The sequence below is a fragment of the Pseudorasbora parva genome, chromosome 13 (genome assembly GCF_024679245.1).
Source record: "Pseudorasbora parva isolate DD20220531a chromosome 13, ASM2467924v1, whole genome shotgun sequence".
NCBI lineage: Eukaryota > Metazoa > Chordata > Actinopteri > Cypriniformes > Gobionidae > Pseudorasbora > Pseudorasbora parva.
In genome coordinates this window covers 13,474,002-13,495,024 of record NC_090184.1, presented here as the reverse complement: position 1 = coordinate 13,495,024, position 21,023 = coordinate 13,474,002, and the positions used below count along the sequence as shown (strand labels likewise).

General features: G+C 40.3%; 1 protein-coding gene across 2 annotated transcripts in view; it reads right to left on the bottom strand.

The window, feature by feature from the left end:
• Positions 1-21,023, bottom strand: part of zgc:154046 (Carnitine O-acetyltransferase-like) — a 35,494-nt gene that overhangs the window by 11,684 nt on the left and 2,787 nt on the right. For both annotated transcript variants that reach the window (XM_067413223.1, XM_067413222.1), the window contains exons 2-13: positions 18,394-18,672; positions 18,047-18,165; positions 15,071-15,124; positions 14,819-14,984; positions 9,358-9,532; positions 8,848-9,026; positions 8,620-8,720; positions 6,492-6,611; positions 6,273-6,395; positions 888-1,023; positions 737-799; positions 442-579 (exon numbers count right to left, since the gene is read on the bottom strand). In XM_067413223.1, coding sequence (XP_067269324.1) covers positions 442-579; positions 737-799; positions 888-1,023; positions 6,273-6,395; positions 6,492-6,611; positions 8,620-8,720; positions 8,848-9,026; positions 9,358-9,532; positions 14,819-14,984; positions 15,071-15,124; positions 18,047-18,165; positions 18,394-18,672 — 1,653 coding nt within the window. The remainder of the gene's footprint in view (positions 1-441; positions 580-736; positions 800-887; positions 1,024-6,272; positions 6,396-6,491; positions 6,612-8,619; positions 8,721-8,847; positions 9,027-9,357; positions 9,533-14,818; positions 14,985-15,070; positions 15,125-18,046; positions 18,166-18,393; positions 18,673-21,023) is intronic.

Here is a 21,023-nt window from a genome sequence, read left to right as displayed (position 1 = left end):
CAGGTGGACTCCAATCAAGTTGTAGAAACATCTCAAGGATGATCAGTGGAAACAGGATGAACCTGAGCTCAATTTTGAGTGTTATGGCAAAGCCTGTGAATACTTATGTATATGTGGATTTTTATTTTTTATTTTTAATACATTTGCAAAGATTTCAAACCAACTTCTTTCACGTTGTCATTAAGGCTGGAACATAACAAAAAGTGAAGCGCTGTAAATACTTTCCAGATGCACTTCCAGATGGACTTTTTGGATTTATGATGTTTTTTGTCATTTTTGAAAATGACATTAAATTTTCATTTTATTTAAAAAGATGGACAAGATATTATTCAAAACATAGAAGAAAGTGCAATATGAGATGGCATAAGAGAGAATAAATTGCAGTATAATTCCCATAAATAGCACTCTGTGTGTAGAGATTGTTATTAAGCAGTCACAAACCTGACTCGTGAAGAGATTAAAATGTGAAGACACAGCGAATGATGTGTCCATGAAGATATCAGGTAAAGATGTCAGATCTTCAATGGCTACCATCTTTAGACCCAGCATGTGCCTATCTATAGCCTGCCCATGGATGGCCTGATTAAAAAGGAAACAAAAACTGACATCAGGAGGCAAAATGGGAGGCAAAATTGTAACAGCATCAATAAAAAAAAAAAAAGAGATCATATTTATTGAGTATTCTTAATAAAATAACATAACAAACTTAAATATTTAAAGATCATATGACGCTCACCATGTGTGTGTGCTCTCTGTGGACTTTGATTGCCTTATCGAGCAGTGCTGCTTTCTCTACATTCTGCAGATGTGAAAATGAAACAACATGGATATAATAACATAGAAAATTAACTTAATTGAGAGCAACAAATGAGAACGTAAACTCGTACGCTTTTTGCTGGATCATCCATGGCTTGTGTGAACCGAAGCGATTCTGTGGTGGTGGATCGAATGGCTTCCGTTCTGCCCAGTTTAAACATGCGTAAGGAGGCGCTCTCGTAGGTCGGACAGCACATCTGATACATCCTAACACAGGAACGAGATCAATCATCAGTGGACTGGTGTGGTTAAGGGTACATAAAAAAGGATTTTCAAGGACATGTAGCATTACTTGGCACTGCAGTTAGCAATCTTTGAGTGCTAAAGAGCACAGGCACACACACACACACACACACAAAAACCAAGCCACACTTTAATTTATTACTTTAATTTAACATACACCCAGAGAAGTTGTAAATAACAGGTACTTTTTATCCACATGCAATTAAAGGGTTAGTCATTATTACTCACCCTCATGTTGTTCCAAACCTGTAAGACCCTTGTTCTTCTTCGGAACACAAATTAAAATATTTTTTATGAAATCTGAGAGCTTTTTTGACCCCAAGTAACAGTAACATCATTACCTCTTTCAAGGCCCAGAAAAGGTAACAAAGACATTGTTAAAATAGTTTTTATAGTTTATTTTTATTTATTAGAATATTATAAATTTCTATTATTCAAATCAGTTAAATGATTGTTAGGCTGCATTAACTAGGTCAGCCAGAACCGCGAACACTTCCCATAACACCTGATGTACTCGTTACATCATAAGAAGAATTGCATCTACGCTAATGTTGTTCTCTCTGTTTATCCCGAGGTTTACTGCAGTCAGCCGGATCCGGGCCGGATCCAGATCAGATGGTGGACCTGCACCTAGATATGCACCAACGCATCCCTGAAGTGTCTGCAGAGAGCGCGTCGATTAAACTCCGCCCCATAAATGCGGCATCAAGACGACATTCTCAATAAACCTGTCTCCGGCATGACGCCTCCGATCTTTCCAATAATCTTACAATTATCTATTTACCTAATATGACCTGTAATATTTCCAGAATCATAATCGTACACTGTTTGTTGAGAGGAGAACTGGCACCCCGACTGAGCCTGGTTTCTCCCAAGGTTTTTTTCTCCATTGTGGCCCTGAAGGAGTTTTGGTTCCTTGCCACAGTTGCCTTTGGCTTTTGGCTTGCTCAGTTGGGGACACTAAAATTTCAACTATATTACCGATCTTCCCGCATTGACACTGTATGATAATTGAAATGAACTGATAACATCACCGTTTTCACCAGAGTGGCCGAATCAAATTCTGTTGCATCTTCCTGTTAATACTTTGAAGCTGCTTTAAAACAATTGGAATTATATTAGTTATATTAGGGCTATATAAATCAAAATGATTTGATTTGATTTTGACTTTATTCAACAATTTCTTCTCTTTCGTGACAGACTTCGATGCCGTTGCTGACGCAGGATCCAGCCAATACTGAATTACATTGTGAACAACGTCGGAGACTGACACAGATGAGAAGAAATTGTTAAATAAAGCTTTTTTTTTTTTTTTCAAAAAAGTATTCACACAAAATTTAAGGCAGAATTTCGCTCTTGGATTTTAACAAAAATATCTTAACCTTGTGTTCCAAAGATAAACAAAGGTCTTACTGGTTTGGAAACACATGAGGGTGAGGAATTAATGAATTAATGACAGAATTTCAGTTTTTGGTTAAATTTACTTTCATTTATTAGCTGAAAGCATGCAAATGCTTGGAGCACACCAGTTTCCAATCACATAGAAACTCCATGTCGTATAATTTTGTTCAAGTTCTCCAATTCTCCACTTCCAGAATGCATTGCATGTTTTAAAGGTGAAGTATGTAATTCAAATGCCACTAGTGGCACTAAACAGAATTGCACCTAAAATAAATTTACACCCCCTTTGTCTATCGAAATGCCTATAGCCTACATTTAGTTCCACCCTAGATTCCCTCCACTGTTTGAGCCAGAGGCTGCATTTAACTAATCAATTGGACGAGGGATGCGTATTCAGACAGACTCAATTTTGACTGAGAGATCCTTTCGAGATCCAGATCCAATTCGAGATCGAGATCCAGATCCAATTTTGACCGAGCAGGATCCATCCTTTCGCGATCCTGCTCGCCTCACCTGGAACATTTATCAATAATTTGCCGCCCATTCTATCTGCCTAGGGAGTTTTCTTCAGTCGTCGCCACTGTGGTTTATATTCCACCACAGGCAGACACGGGACTGGCTTTATCTAGCCTCCATGATGCCATCAGCGGCTCCACAAACAGCCACCCCGATGCGGCTTTCATCGTCGCGGGTGATTTTAACAAAGCCAACCTTAAGAAAGTATTGCCTAACTTTCACCAACATGTCTCCTGTCCCACACGAGGAGCAAACACACTGGATCACTGCTATTCTCTGTATAAGAATGCCTACAAGGCTCGTTCACTACCAGCCTTTGGTAAATCGGACCATGCCGCCATTTTCCTTACACCTGAGTACAAACAAAGGCTCGTTCAGGAACCCCCGGTGAGGCGGGAAGTTAAACGCTGGTCGCCTCATTCAGAGATCACGCTACAGGCAGCTCTTGACGACGTTGACTGGGACATGTTCCGAGCGAGTTCATCGGACGTCAGCGAGTTCACTGATGTGGCGCTCTGCTTCATCAACACACTGACAGAGCAAGCCACACAAACAATAACTATAACGTCCTTCTCTAATCAGAAACCGTGGGTGGACAGTTCAATCCGCGCTGCAGTGAACGCCCGCACTGCCGCATACAACGCCGGTCTACTAACAGGGAATATGAGGGATTATAAATTATCCTGTTATGCTCTCCGACGCGCCGTTAAAGCCGCAAAGCTCCGTTATAGGGATCGCGTGGAGTCTTATTTCCAACTCAACGACTCCCGGCGGATGTGGCAGGGACTGAGGACCATCTGTGCTTTTGGAACGAAATCCTCTGCAGAAGTGAGAGCTTATCCGTTGCTTGTGAACGAGTTAAACTCTTTCTACGCTCGCTTTGATGGCAATCGCGGCAGCGCGACACCGCCGAGTGACGCGTCAGACAGAATCACTCAGAGCTGCAACAATCACGTGATCTCTGTCTCGGAGGATGACGTTCGTAGGACACTCAAACGTGTGGATGTTAGGAAAGCTGCTGGTCCGGATGGTGTTTCAGGTCGTGTCCTGCGGTCCTGTGCTGATCAGCTCGCTGGACTCCTCACATCCATCTTCAATGAGTCCCTTGCTACATCTGTGGTCCCAACCTCATTCAAAAAATCCACCATCATCCCTGTCCCTAAGAACAGTAAACCCTCTTGCCTAAATGACTATCGCCCAGTGGCTCTCACGTCTTTAGTCATGAAGGTCTTTGAGAGACTCATCAAAAACAACATTTGCACCTCCATCCCTGACACCTTGGACCCTCTTCAGTTCGCTTATCGTCCCAATAGATCGACTGAAGATGCCATCTCTCACGTCCTCCACTCCTCCCTCACACACATCGACAGCAAGAATGGGAACTATGTAAGACTGCTATTTATTGACTATAGTTCAGCCTTTAACACCATAGTTCCCATTAAGCTAACTAACAAACTCCTGGATCTCGGACTGAACTCTTCTCTCTGTCACTGGATTGAAGATTTCCTCACTGGCAGACCTCAGGTGGTGAGAGTAGGACAGTTCACCTCCACCTCCATCACCGTGAGTGTGGGAGCTCCACAGGGCTGTGTCCTCAGTCCCCTGCTCTACTCTCTCTACACGCATGACTGTTTGTCCACACACAGCTCCACCTCTGTCATCAAGTTTGCGGATGATACTGTTGTCCTGGGCCTCATTTCCAACAACAATGAGACCGCATACTTGGATGAGGTGGAGCAACTGACATCATGGTGCCAAGACAACTGTCTCCTTCTGAATGTGAACAAGACCAAAGAACTGATTGTGGACTTCAGGAAGAGACAGCAGCGGTCATATTCCCCTCTCATGATCAGCGGGACACCAGTAGAGAGAGTGAGCAGCTTCAAATACCTGGGTGTCAACATCTCCGAGGACCTGACCTGGACTGCACATATCCAGTCTCAGGTGAAAAAGGCCAGGCAAAGACTGTACCACCTGCGCCAGCTGAGGAAATTCCGGGTCTCACCAGCTATCCTGAAAACTTTCTATTCAGGGGCGATAGAAAGTTTACTAACTCAGTGCATCACAGCGTGGTATGGTAACAGCACCAGTCACGACTGCAAAGCCCTGCAAAGAGTGGTGCGCTTGTCCGAGCGCATCTCAGGGTCAGCTCTCCCGTCTCTGCAGGACATCTACATCAAACGATGCAGAGGCAGAGCTACAAAAATCATCATGGACATTAATCACCCGGCCAACCCCCACTTCACCCGGCTGCCTTCTGGTAAGCGCTTCCGTAGCCTGATGGCCAAAACTGAGAGACTCAGGAGGAGTTTCTTCCCACAGGCCATCAGACTCCTGAACGCTGTCACTTAAATACATGTGACTTCACCTCACTTCAGTATTAACAAACTCACATACTGATATTGCACTGCACTTTATTCTTGTGTTCATGTCACTACTCATTATAATGCTGTTTGCACATTACACTCCTGCACTTCTGTTATCCACAGATTTATTTTTATAGTCTCCAGTTTACTTTATCTCACTTATTTTATTCCACATCTCTTATTTCTTTTACTTGATTTATTCATAATTCTACATATGTATATATATATAGCACCTTATCCTATTCCTATTTTATCCTATCCCTATTTTATAATTTATTGTGCTTTTTTTGTTAATTGTTATTTGCTGTCCATGGAGCGGACCTGTTTACATTTCACTGCCGGTTGTATTCTGTATAACTGTGTATGTGACAAATAAAACTCTTGAACTTGAACTTGAACTTGAACTTGAGATCGAATCTACTCATATGTACACTTCAGGCAGCTCCATAGACAACAATGCAACCTAACTGTGATATCACAACAGCAACTCTCAGTGCCCGCACTTCACTTCACTTAGGGCATTCCATTTAAACCCATCGCGAGGGTTCCGCCAGTACTGGGCACTTGTGCACCGTAAGCAATGATTTACATCAAGTGTAAGTTAGCAGGGTAAGGTGCATAAATGGTGTATAAAATGTGCACTTAAACGCAGCTCTAAAAATGACTGACTTATATCACTCTGCACAATAAACTAAGTCAGAAGAAAGGATTTTAACATAGAAAATTACATACTTGACCTTTAAAGATGCTGACAAAAAGAAATGTGGCATAAATGGCATGCATGCAACCTAGAAAATGAAGTGAGAGAAGCCATTGGGAAGTAAAAACATAATACTATCTGAAGGACTACAGATTTTTAGGGATTATTAGAGACGGTTGATCAGAGACGAGTTTCTAGTGCTTTATTCAGCACTAGTGTGTCAAAGTTACCTGTAGTATGCCAACTGCAGAGCCATTTGGATAAATGCGTCAGGACTCATTTTATGAGACCTCGGGAATTTCCTTCCATAGTGTGAGAAGTTGAGCACTCGAACATCCAGTTCATGGACCATTCTAGGATATAAAAGTATCAAGGAAGTACATGATTTAATATTCATTTATTACAGATACTGATTCAAAGCCTGTTATATCAATTTGAAATGTCCTTACATGTTCATGTTCTGTTTGGCTTTCTCAATGTCCTTCTTGATTTCTGGCGTGATGTTGAATCGAAGCTTTAGTGGCATAGGTAATGGAATCATGGGAGTTCGCACCATCTCATTTCTCCTCCTGTTACATACATGTTGTATAACAAATCAACTAAAAACGTTTTGAAGAACAATACATTTTCACACAAAAAACACTATTATTTGGTGCCTTAATAGGGATGCACAATACTATTGGTTAGAGGCCAATATTAGAGAATTGTTTTTTATTAGTAGCTGATATGGCTGATATTTGATTATGCATGCTCATTTCCTTGTTTATATTACCATCATATGCTCACATAGGCCCTGTTTTAAGCTGATATTAAGATGTGTTTTGGTTGATCGGATCACAAGTGGACAACGCTAAATACAGGTGTAAATGGGTCTAAAACATCTTGAGCTTCTCCACTTTCGACCATGTGGTTGAATGTGTTTGAACAGCCTTAAAAGTTCACCTACTCTCTGCCTAGTGCCTACTGACCTTAAAGTTAATCTTTAAAGGGTTAGTTCACCCAAAAATGAAATTTCTTTCATTAATGACTCACCCCAATGTCGTTCCACATCCGTAAGACCTCTGTTCATCCTCGGAACACAGTTTAAGATATTTTAGATTTAGTCCGAGGGCTTTCTGTCCTTTGAATGTAAGTGTATGCCCACTTGCTCTCCACGTCCAGAAGGTAATGAAAACCTCATCAAAGTAGTCCATATGTGACTTCATTTGTTTAGTTAGACTCTTTTGAAGCGTCGACAATACATTTTGGTCCAAAAATAACCAAAAATACGACTTTATTCAGCATTGTCTTCTCTTCCGTGTTCCTCAAATAAAGAATCAAACGGTCATGATTCAAGATTCGGATCGCGTGTCAAACTGGCAAACTGCTGAAATCACGTGACATTATGAATCACGAATCAATCTGCTGATTCGCAACCGTTTGGTTCTTTATTTGAGGTTTGAAAACAAACGCGGAAGAGAAGACAATGCTGAATAAATGGGTATTTTTGGACCAAAATGTATTGCAGATGCTTCAAAAGTCTAACTAAACAAATGAAGTCACATATGGACTACTTTGATGAGGTTTTCATTACCTTCTGGACGTGGAGAGCAAGTGGGCATACACTTACATTCAAAGGACAGAAAGCCCTCGGACTAAATCTAAAATATCTTAAACTGTGTTCCGAGGATGAACAGAGGTCTTACGGATGTGGAACGGCATTGGGGTGAGTCATTAATGAAAGAACTTTCATTTTTGGGTGAACTAACCTTTTAATAACAATAATAATTTCATAACACTGTTGAATGTAATCTTTAGCAAATCTCAAAATGAAAATCCATTTTAATTCTGTTATAATGTTTTATGTCATGTTTATTCCCATAATACCTGATGTATTCGTTAGATCATAAGAAGAATTGCATCTACGCTAATGTTGGTCTCTCTGTTTATCCCGAGGTTATAATGTTTTATTTTGTTTTATTTAAATGTGTTATTTGTCTGAAAATAATTACACAAACTATCAGTGCATATCTGCTGGTTTATACATTTACATATGATTCAAACATTTGGGGTCAATGACATATTTTAAAAGAAATGAATACTTCAAAACATTCAGAACGATCAAAACAGTATAGACATTAAATCTATATATCTATGTTAGATGTTTTTAATTTTAATAAATGCTGTTCTTTTGAACTTTTTTAAGTGTTCTGATCAAATGTATCACAGTTTCCACAAAAATATTAGGCAGCACAGCTGTTTTCAACATTGATAATAACACAAAATGTTTCTTGAGCATCAAATCATTATATTAGAATGATTTCTAAGGATCCATTGACACTGAAGACTGGACTAATAATGCTGAAAATACAGCTTTGCCATCATAGTTATAAATTACATTTTATTAAAAAATAGAAAATAGTTATTTTAAATTGTAATAATTTTTCGCAATATTAGTTAACTGTATTTTTGATCAAATAAAGGAGCCTTGGTGAGCAAAAGGGACTTCTTTCATTAAAACATTGTAATAAACTTTCGAACAGTAGTCTATATTTTCTGCTGAAAATTCCTTTTAAAAATATGAAGTCATATCCTTACATATAGTCAACAACATGGTCCACCAGGAAAACAATGGGAGGTCCCTCAGCTGCAGCGTGTTCATAAGTGAGTCCACACGATCCGTCCTCCCCAACTATGAACTGTTGTAAACAGAAACGAGTGCAGGTAGAGAAGAATATCTGTATATATCTGGATTCATATTTGACCTGTGAGCATACACTGTATTCAATGAACATGTATGCACAGATATAAATGCATGATAGTAACCTGCAGCGTTTTGTCAAACCAGCGGTTTCCACTGTTCCAGCGACTGCCTCCGCCATGGAGCATTTGAGCTGCCACCTTGTTATGGTACATCTCATCTGACACACGTGGCTTTGGAGCATCAAGACACACTGTGAAGATGCTTTTTTGGATTGCCCGCACTGACTCCTTATTTGTCTTATCTGGAACAGTGTAAAAAGTGGCACAGGCATGCACAGAAAAAATCAACACCATGTCCACCACAATGCCCAGTACTGAATAATTAATCTGAGCTCTTGAGGGTGGAATGTAAATTATTCAAATTTGAGAAAACCAAAATACTTTAAAATATGTTTATTTATAGACATAAAATGACAAAAAAATAGGATTATTTGGTATTTTAAATAATTATATGATTTTTAAATATGAAACTTGATTAATATCTTTTTTTTGCGAGTCTTTTCCCTAGTCTTTTCCTGTTGTCATACAAAGGCTCAATCAAATGCACAGCATACAACTGTCCATTAAACTCACCCTTGATAAGGTTGTTGTAGGCTTTGCCCCAGGTGTTACGGTGGTTGGAAGTCAGGATGCCAACTGGCTCTTTATTGGTCTGAAGGGAAGTGTTCCAGATCTTTTCCAGCTGAACATAAATCTGATCTACAGTCAGTGGTGAGCCATCACTGTTGTACACATCCAGAACGAAGAACTGAGGAGTACAGAGATACACAGTATGTGAGTTGTGGAAAGAAAACATACAGTATTTATCTTTTGAAAGGGGGGTTATAAATTCCACTGCCGCTTCAATATAGATAATGATTCTTTCCAGTTATAATTTTGCTTAAGAAAACCCCTGAATTCCCGTTTCTTGTTTTTCTAAAGTATGTATTTGGTCTCTGAGGAGTGACTGAGCGTCTAGCCTAGAGATGCGTGATGTCACTAAACACTTGATAGCAACAAGGTGTTGCGTGTTTGGATTTTTGAGGTATCACACACCCCTAACATACCAGGAGTGTAGAAACAGATTGCTCACTTAGCCCGGCTTCCAGATAGGAAATATGGATTTGTCTTTCATTTAATATATTATTTTTTATATTTCCTTTTACTGAAACACTAAAAAGTCAAGATGAATATTGCCTGTACTACTGTCTGTACCTCTCACTGAGAGAAAGCACATGTTATGAGTATGTTTTGGTTAGAACTGGAGCTTAATCAGCTCCAACCTTGGAGAGACTGTGTAATATTCTGCGTTACAGATCAGTGTTGAGATTGTGTACAATGGGCACCCTAAGAGATGGATGGACTTGTTGTTCTGGGCAAGCTGGTGCCTGCTCTAGACCTGGAAGGTCACTACAGGCCTAATTCCAGGATGAAAGCGTCAACAAGTGACACGTGTATGGAAACGTGCATTAGATAAGCTGACATGTGGAAATTTACCATGACTGTTAATTTTCTCTGAGCCAATCAGAACCATCCACATTGCAGTAATGATGTGGATAGACCTTGAAAACAGTATAACTGTTGGGACAATTGTATGTACAATAGGGCGGGGCAACAAGACGGGCGCAGCCTATGATCTCCTTGTGAGACTTGAAGCTGTCTTCTGCTGTTAAAACTGCAAACAATGAAAAACTGCAAAGTAAATTTTTCTTTTAATTAATTACACTCCTGACTCTTGGTCTTCATTTTTCACTACTGGTCTTGGGTCATAAACTGTTCAACAAACAGTGACTTTAGTGTCATTGGCAAATACCAAAGCTTAAAACCCAAAGCTCAAATATGCAATAACCATTTGAAATAAATTATTTTGTCAAAACTGAAAAATCCTTTAAAAAAAATTGTAAACTACCATCCAAATGTTTGGGGTTTGTAAGATTGATGCTTTTACAAAGTCTTAATTTTGTTTTTGGGGTCTGCTAGAATACGTTTGAGCTGATCCTCGCTCTTAAAGTGGAGCCCCAAAATGAGTCTGACCAGGGGTGTCTGAATGGTGGAAATAGAGACTGAGGACTGGCTGATGGACTTCAGTGAGGAGGTATCGACTCCCAGCCTATCCCATCATGTTTTTTTGTTCCTCATCGTGTTTCTAAACAGCACTATGAACTGTTTAATCTATGATTTGTCAATTTGCTCTGAATCTTCATCGCTCTTTCTAGACAGAACTAAGAACCGTTTGGACTTTTATCTGTCTGAATCATCATTGACAAGGAACCAGCACTGAGACTGTTTCGCTGACCTGTTGGGAATTGGAATTACAGTCATTGATCTTGTCAAGTCTCCATCTGCCACCTTCACCACAGAGCTCAGCGAGTCCTCCAGCCCCACCCTCTTTGGAGGTTGAAGGTTTGCAACCCTTCGCCATCTTTAGGAATGCTCTGCTGTGACGTTGAGCCTCATGTAGAGGAACCACCAGCAGTGCCTGAGCGAGAGGATTCTGCGGCCACCAGGATTCTCCCCCGTCGGCCCGTTCTCCCATCTTCAGCTTCACTAGACGCCCTCGACCATGTGACTCCACCTGGTTCCTTATATCACCGGCTCTCCACTGTTCAGTTGTCACTCCACTTTTACCACGGACTTGCGGGCCATCAGCTGCGATCCATTGCTCCACCCCTATGGCTGCAGCAGGCTCCAACTTCCCTTCGGCTTCGCCTTTGTCCTACCTTACACCAACTCCGCCTCAGCCCTCAGGTACTCTGGCTCAGCCTCAGATGCTCGTTGTCGCCGCATCACCTGGGTCTCCAGTGCCAGAGATGTCGCTCGGCTCCATTGGCTCAGTCTTCTCCAGTGGATCCTTCAGCCTTGACTCTGTTGGTCATCCGTCAGTTGTCTTGAGCTACTGTTTGGCTCTAGCACCTCTCTCCCTTGATTTCGGTCTGGGCTGTTGCCACTGTGGCACTCCGGATATGTGCCATCGCCCAGAGGTCTAGTCGTCCTCCTGTCACAATCCCTTCACCATGACTCTTTGCTTTGTAACTTTGCAGACCTTTTTCATGATCAAACAGCAACATTAAACATTAAAGTGTTAGTTCACCCAAAAATTTAAATTCTGTCATTACTTACTCACCCTCATGTCGTTCCAAAACCATAAGAACTTTGTTCATCTTCATAACATAAATGAAGATATTTTTGATGAAATCCGAGAGCTCTCTGACTCCTTCATAGACACAATTTAATTAACACTTTCAAGGTCCAAAAGGTAGTAAAGACATTGTTATAATTGATGACTCTAGTGGTTAAAATTTAATTTTATGAAGCGATGAGAATAATTTGAGTGCAAAAAACCCATTTTCTTCAAAAATTTCATTCTAGCTTGTGTCAGTCTCCTACGCCGTTTACATTGTAAACAGTGCAGCGCTTTTAAGTTCTATCCAAGCCAATGATGTTCACATGTGCGCACCACGACGCATGCGTGTGATGATGAGGCGGGAGCTGCACTGCATTTACAACGTAAACTGCATAGGAGACTGACACAGACTAGTACGAAATTATTGAATAAAGTTTTTCAATTTTTGTTTGTTTTTGCACACAAAATGTCCCAAAGATGAATGATGAGCTTACAGGTTTGGACCTAAATGATGTAGTGGACAGCACATTCCAGGGCCCAGTTTATGGCCGGGCCCCTCTTTGCCCGTAACAGTGGACAAAGGTTTGCTACATTTTGATTGGATCTTGTTGGACTAGCACAAACAAGATGTCCAACGCCATCAGATAAAGATGCTTGGACAACAGCCAGACACCTCTTTGAGGGCAAGAAGAACACCTCTAGTACCAAGCCCAGGAAGGACAGGACTTCTCATTGGTCCACATGCAGTTTCTGCCCTTCACCCATCTAGAGACGGATCCCTAATGTCCTGGTTTGTGACGGCCATAAACATTCCTCAGGACTTCAGCAGTAGTGGGTGAAACAAAGAAAGACCAAAACTGATCCATCCAAATCCATTCACAACTATGTTTGGAAACCTTAAGACTGATGTAAACTACACACATCCATTTCATACTTATTCAGAGAAATAAGTTTTCTCAGAGACAGCTATTTGTAATGCAACATCTTCCACAAATTCAGCTGTTAATGAACAAATTAATGAACACATGACAGTTCAATCTTTTTCCATCATGTTTGGTGTCTATTTGTTTAGTATATTGCCAAGGGTATTCTGATGGTGGTTTGGAAAGTGAGAAATGCATTGATAAACTTTAAAGACACTTTAAAGACTTCTAACTGTGTACAGTATGCAAATGAGTTCCACAGGGGAAAGAAGGGTGGGCCACACTGTGTGCCCTCTCTGATGCCAGCAGCCAATAGCAACGCTGGAATCGAGAAGCGCCAAATTGCAATCTCCTCCTATTCGGAAAAGGATAAAGGTACCCTTTCAATAGACACTCCTTGTTCTGAGTCTCCATGCGAGAGACAAACAGTTCTCCATTGTGAGTCTGTCTGCCGAGGATTAGACTGTGACAGAGCAACCAGGTTCTGAGTCTCCACATCTGAGAGACAAACAGTTCACCAGGTTCTGAGTCTGTCTGCTGAGGATTAGACTGTGACAGAGCAACAAGGTTCTGAGTCTCCATGTGAGAGACAAACAGTTATCCAAGTTCTGAGTCTCCATGCGAGAGACAAACAGTTCACCAAGTTCTGAGTCTCCTCATCCGAGAGACAAACAGTTCACCAAGTTCTGAGTCTGTCCGCCGAGGATTAGACTGTGACAGAGCAACCAAGTTCTGAGCCTCTGGTTTAACCAGAGAGACAACACAAGATCCAAGGATCTGAATCTACAGCTTGTGAGGCAGTGACAGATACGACAACGTTCTGAGCCTCCAGCCTGTGAGGAAAGAGACATTAACCAACACTACGTTCAGAGTTTAGTCCAGCGAGACGACTACAGCACGTCCCGAGTCTCCATGCTAAAGAGACCAGAGCAGATTGACCAACTTCTGAGTGTCTGGTCCACAGAGGCAGAAGACACACAGAGACATTTGCAACAAGGTTAAGCTCAGGAGAGCAAACCTTCACTTCAAGGTTCCTTCGTCTGCGTGTTTCAGATTAAGGACCTTCTGCACCTACTTCAGGGCCTCATCTGCATGTTCCAGATTTTAGGACCCTTTGGTGCCCCAGGAGATCAGCATCCCACAGATCTTCGTGTTCAAGGCTCCCAGCAAAACTATTGGAAGAAGTCATCACCATCGGACTGCTTACTCAGCCACATGGAACGTAAATTAATCAAACCTCTTTCTAGAGACCTTGGCATTGTTGTATATTATCAGTATATGATTTTGTAATTTACATTACAAGTAATATAACTGATACTAGTTAATAACAAATAATCTTTCGTTTATTTGTTTAATGCATAATAACGTTCTTCACCTTAGTTTCAGAGAAACAACAGTTTATCTTTCCATAAGATAACGTAACTTTTCTATAGCCACACTTAACTTACTCACATGTATTTTATGCATTTTACGCACTTTATTCCTTTATCATTCATTGTATTCATTTAGTAGTTGTGTTAATTGTTCTGTTCATCTTTTGTTAATAAAATCTATTTTATTACAATTGTGTCTTCCTTGTGCTGATAAAGCAGAAAAGGCTCTACAAGTTAGAAATCTCACCAATCTTTCAGATAAATCAGCTGACAAACTCTCCCCCCTTTACATTCATTATAAATGACTGGGCAGCCTCCTGTGCGGAGTGTTCTCATACAGCCAAGGTAAAAGGCCTTGACTAGTGTCCCAAACTAAGAGGGGGGAAGGTGGTCATCTGATGTACTCATAACCACACCTTACATAACCAAGTGGCGTGTGATCCAAATTCACAACGTCAGCGGTGATGTGAGTACCAATCACTACCTTACTTAGTGTCCTTGGGTGGACAAAAGTAAAAACCACTACAATGATGATAGGAAATGAATGACAGAATTTTCATTTTAGGGTGAACAAACCCTTTAAAAAAAAATTAAAAATGTAAAAAAACTAAAAGACTGAAAGTGTGGTGAAGCACCTGAAAGTTGTGGACCACTGTGATGTGCGTAGGAGGGTTATTTCCAATTGCGTGGTTCACTACAGTGTCCCTCTTAGGTCCAGGGATCCGACATGAAGACAGCACCTGGTAATACTGATCCATGCACAAAGGCTTGCCACCCAGATATTCCACAGGCAATGTTTCACTATGCCACAAATAAAATGTTGATTAAAACAAACTGATAAATTTGGACATTTCCCAATTGCTTAATAAAATAATAAAATAACTCACCTATCAATCATATGTTTGAAATCCAAAACACCAGCAATGAGTTTAGCAGCAAATCTATAAAAGAGAATGCTGGAATTGTTAAATCTGAACACCCAAAAACACAGGCCAAAAACATATGACACTTTTGCCAAAACAGGCACATGGGTCAAAAAGGTTTATTTTTATATAACACTTGTTTTAATTCGCACTGAAGTTAGCTTTAAAATGTTATTAAAGGATAAGTCCACTTCAAATCACACTTTCATTTTAAAATGAAAATCGGTTCATGATTTACTCACCCTCAAGCTATCGTAGGTGTATATGACTTTCTTCTTTCTGATTAACACAATTGGAATTATATTAATAAATATATTGACGCTTCCAAGCTTTATAATGGCAGTGAGCGGGGCCAACGAGTTTTGATGAAGCTCAAAAAAGTGCATCCATCCATTATAAAATTAATCTGCACAGCTCCAGGGGAAAGGCTTATAAAGACCTTCTTAAAGCGAATCAATGTTTGTTTTTTTGTTTTTGTTTTTTTATAAAATTCTGATTTAAAACTTTACAAAGTCAAATATCTAGCTTCCACTGCCTTCCATATTCAACTTACGAAAGTGTAACTGGCACAACATGTGACGTAGTGCATCACACTTTCTTTGTAAGTTGAATACGGAAGGTAGTCAGCTTGAAAGCGTCAGGATATTTTTGAATATATCTCCAATTGTGTTTATCAGAAAAAAGAAAGTAATATACCAAGCATGGCTTGAGGGTAAGTAAATAATGGGGTAATTTTCACTTTAAAGTAAACTAATCCTTTAAGCTAAAAACTTTAAGGTTTTTATATGAAATGTCTCTATAGGTGTTGATTACACAATATGAAGGCCAATCTAAAAGTGGAACACAACCGAATCTAAAGTGCAAATCCCTTTGAAAAACCAGTCCAATGCCATGAGTAGCACATAAGACAAAAATAGCTAAGCAAAGCTAGAACTCTGTGTAAAGGTCAATGTGAAACTTAAAGGACAACTCCGGTGAGAAATGACCCTAGGGGTAATTAACAGATGGTTACAGAGTAGATCGTTCTCTGAGATGCGTTTTCATGGAAATCGAATGTAAAGAGTTTTATCTTTAAAAACAGATTAGCTTATAACACTAGTCTGTGGGGCACAGAGTAGTGAAATTAAATTGCTAGTTAATACCACTAACAAGGCTAAAAACAGCCTCACACTAACACAGTAGCATAATGAGGGTCCCTACATGCAAACCGAAGCATTGAGAACTTTGTAAGAGTACAAACAGTTTAATAAGAAGATACATTATAAACAGAGTGCATTACGCGTTCACAGACAGGCGCCATCTTGGAAAACAGTCTCGACTCATCGAGCCACGAACGCTGTGCTAAGTGATGAACTGTGACTTGGAATCTCATATGGTCCGTTGTTTCCGGAAGAAAACACTGAACACAACAGAGAAAATAAATAAATAAAACTAAAAATGTCCATGTTATTACATTTCACAAACTTAATTCCTATCGACCAGCTCACTTAGAACAGCGCTCGTGGATCGATTAGTCGAGACTGTTTTCCAAGATGGTGCCTGTCCGTGAACGCGTAAGGGACTATGTTTATAAAGTATCTTCTTATTAAACTGTTTGTACACTTACAAAGTTCTCAATGCTTCGGTTTGCATGTAGGGACTGCTCATTATGCTACCGTGTTAGTGTGAGGCTATTTTGAGCCTTGTTAGTGGTATTAACTAGCGATTTAATTTTACCACCCTGTGTCTACCCTGTGCCCCATATACTAGTGTTATAAGCTAATTTGTTTTTAAAGATAAAACTCTTTACATTCGATTTTCATTAAAACGCATCCCAGAGAACGATCTACTCGGTAACCCTCTGTTAATTACCCCTAGGGTCATTTCTCACCGGAGTTGTCCTTTAAAGGGATAGTTCACCCAAAAATGAAAATTCTGTCATCATTTACTCACCCTCAAGTTGGTAACAAACCTGTATAGGTTTGCTGAACACAAAAGAAGATATTTGGAAGAATGTTTGTAACCAAGCAGATAGAGCAACCATTCACTACCATAGTATTTTTACCCTACTATGGTAGTGAATGGTTGCGCTTTCTGCTTGGTTACAAACATTCTTTCAAATATCTTATTTTGTGTTCAGCAGAACAAAGAAGCTCATACAGGTTTGGAACAACATGAGGGTGATGACAGAAAATGATGACAGAATTTTCATTTTTGGGTTAACTATCCCTTTAAAAACTCAAATCTAAAGACCTCTACAAAATCAATCCAAATGCTCTCTGCTTTTCAAGAATATATCCACATACATGTAGGCATGCTCTGGCCTAATGAGGGTTTGAACCCGGTACTATCATGAACTATCACCATTGTGCTCTTGAGCAATGACACTTAATCCCATGTTAATGAAGTCTGACTGTCCTTGTGAAGGCTAATACTGTATTAGTTCATTTGGATTCAAATTTCTGCTAATTAATAAGAAATATACACTACAAGTCAAAAGTTTGGGGTAGATACAATTTTGAATGTTTCTGAAGATGAAGATGAAGTCTCTCACACTTTTTTTTGTTAAAAAACTAACAAAAAACAACAGTAAAAACAGTAAACAACTGTTTATTCCTGTGATGTCAAAGCTGAATTTTTAGTACTCATGATCCTTCAGAAATCATTTTAATATGCTGATTTGGTCAAGAAACAATGTTTTAATATTATCGATATTGAGAACTGCTGTGCTACTTAATATTTTTGTGGAAACGGCGATGTAAAATTCTTTATGGTCACTTTTGATCTGTTTAATTCATCCTTGCTGAATAAAAGTATACTTTTTTTTAAAAATACATCTTACCAAACTTTTGAATAGTATTGTATTTAAAATGTGTTATGAACAGTTATGTATTTCAAACACTTCAATACTTAAATTTGCCCAGTTGTGTCTCATCCAACAATAAATGTAATGTCACCCACCTCTTTTGTCCCTGGCGGTCTTGGAAATGCATTTTGGGTAAAACGACCCCTGGGCTTGTGTACATCGCAACAGGCATTCGGGAGTCCAGGTAGGCTGACTGCATCCACCAGTCAGAGAGCTGGATCATACAATAACAGAGGGAATAATTGGAATATTTAGAGTATTTGAAAGTTACTCCAAAAAAACTTTGAAAGTCAGTCCTTTTTTCTTTTGCTGTTTTGTGCGAGGTATTAAAAGACAATTCAAAAGTATAAAGTAAAGTGCTAAAAGTAAATTGTTATAACCATTAAATTATTTAAAAAAGTGTTATTATACAGTTAGAATGATTTATGGCAAACCAGCACACCCAGTTTTCGGTTTTGCGTGCCCGGCGCTCAAGGCTCTTCTGCAGTCTCTCTCCTACGCCACCGGGCCGGAGGAACTCCTTCACGAGCTCCTGCGTGTGCACCATCTCCTCTTCGCAGAGCAATGGCTCGAGCGAAGCCAGATACCGCGCGCATGTCTGCTTCAGCGGCGGAATGGGCAGCTTTGGTAGACTCTCCTGATGGACCAGCGATCGGTCAGAAATTTGAACAACTGGCACTGAAGTCGGTAGTCTGCAGGGCTTCACCAGGCCCGTCCTTGTCTAAAAATAAAGATGATTATGAACATTAATTTTTAATAGGACATGGAATAAAATACCCGAGTGTGAGACAAAAAAAAATACATTTTTTTTTTTTTTACAAAAAAATAAACAAATGTAAAAATGTATACCATTATATTTTTAACATTATATTAAAAAATAATATTATTTAACAAAAAAAGTCAGGCATGTGCACCAATAGAACCCAATAGTGGTGCTCAAGCACCTGCCCTTTTGGTCTCTGACTAGATAAGTGCCCTTTTTGCAACACATTTGTGTTTTTGTGTATGTATATACACTGATCAGGCATTACATTATGACCACTGACAGGTGAAGTGAATAACACTGAATATCTCTTCATCACGGCACCTTTTAGTGGGTGGGATATATTAGGAAAGTGAACTTTTTGTCTTCAAGGTTGATGTGTTAGAAGCAGGAAAAATAGGTAAGCATAAGAATTTGAGTTTGACAAGGACACATTGTGATGGCTAGACGACTGGATCAGAGCATCTCCAAAACTGCAGCTCTTGTGGGGCGTTCCTGGTCTGCAGTGGTCAGTATGTATCAAAAATGGTCCAAGGAAGGAACAGTGATGAAGCGGTGTCAGAATCATAGGTCGGCCATGGCTCATTGATGCACGTGGGGAGCAAAGGCTGGCCCGTATCGTCCAATCAAACAGACAAACTACTGTAGCTCAAATTGCTCAATAAGTTAAGGCTGGTTCGGATAGAATACATGGCACCAGGATGCACTTTGGAAGAAGGCAAGCCGGCGGAGGCAGTGTGATGCTATGGGCGATGTTCTGCTGGGAAACCTTAGGTCTTGCCATCCATGTGGATATTACTTTGACACGTACCACCTACCTAAGCATTGTTATAGACCATGTACTCCCTTTCATGGAAACAGTATTCATCGGTGGCTGTGGTCTCTTTCAGCAGGATAATGCGCCCTGCCATAAATCAAAAATGGTTCAGGAATGGGTTGAGGAGCACAACAATGAGTTTGTGGTGTTGACTTGGCCTCCAAATTCCCCAGCTCTCAATCCAATTGAGCATGAACAAACCAGTCTGATTCATGGAGGCCACACTTCACAACTTACAGGACTTATATGATCTGCTGCTAACACCTTGGTGCCAGATACCACAACACACCTTTAGGGGTCTAGTTGAGTTGAGTTGTGGGTGAAAATGCCTTGTTGATGCTAGAGGTCAGAGGAGAATCGGCTGACTGATTCAAGCTGATAGAAGAGCAACTTTAACTGAAATAACCACTCGTTACAACTGAGGTATGTTTCAAAGCATTTGTGAAGCCACAACACGCACAACCTTGAGGCGGATGGGCTACAATAGCAGAAGACCTCACTGGGTACCACTCATCTCCACTACAAATAGGAAAAAGAGGCTACAATTTGCACGAGCTCACCAAAATTGGACAGCTGAAGACTGGAAAAATGTTGCCTGGTCTGTTGAGTCTCGATTTCTGTTGAGACATTCAGATGATTGAGTCAGAATTTGGCGTAAACAGAATGAGAACATGGATCCATCATGCCTTGTTACCACTGTGCAGGCTGGTGGTGGTGGTGTAATGGTGTGGGGAATGTTTTCTTGACACAATTTAGGCCCCTTAGTGCCAATTGGGCATTGTTTAAATGCCACGGCCTACCTGAGCATTGTTTCTGACCATGTCCATCCCTTTATGATCACCATGTACCCATCCTCTGATGGCTACTTCTAGCAGGATAATGCACCATGTCACAAAGCTTGAATCATTTTAAGTTGGTTTCTTGAACATGACAATGAGTTCACTGTACTAAAATGAGTCACCAGATCTCAACCCAATAGAGCATCTTTGGGATGTGGTGGAACGGGAGCTTCGTGCCCTGGATGTGCTTCCCACAAATCTCCATCAACTGCAATATGCTATCATATCAATATGGGCAAACATTTCTAAAGAATGCTTTCAGCACCTTGTTGAATCCATGCCATGTAGAATTAAGGCAAGTTCTGAAGGCAAAAGGGGGTCAAACACAGTATTAGTATGGTGTTCCTTCCTAATATGATATATAATGTTGGTTCATTGTGTGACCAGACTCGGACATGTATGTGCCAGGGCCTGCAATGCCCAACGTCCCGGGGCTAGCCTATGTGTTTTCCAGACCGGCTACCAAAACGTGAGCCTGTCAGCAGGCTTTGAATCTTAAATAGTGAAATAACATTCCTTTCTTTACTTGATATTTAAAGGAAAAATAAAATCGTGGAAGTTTTGATCATGCTGATTAACTGATTTTTCTAACTCTGCAGCGAGGTTTGTGTGTGTGTCAGAGCCTGCACGGGTCCGATTTTGTAAATCTGCAC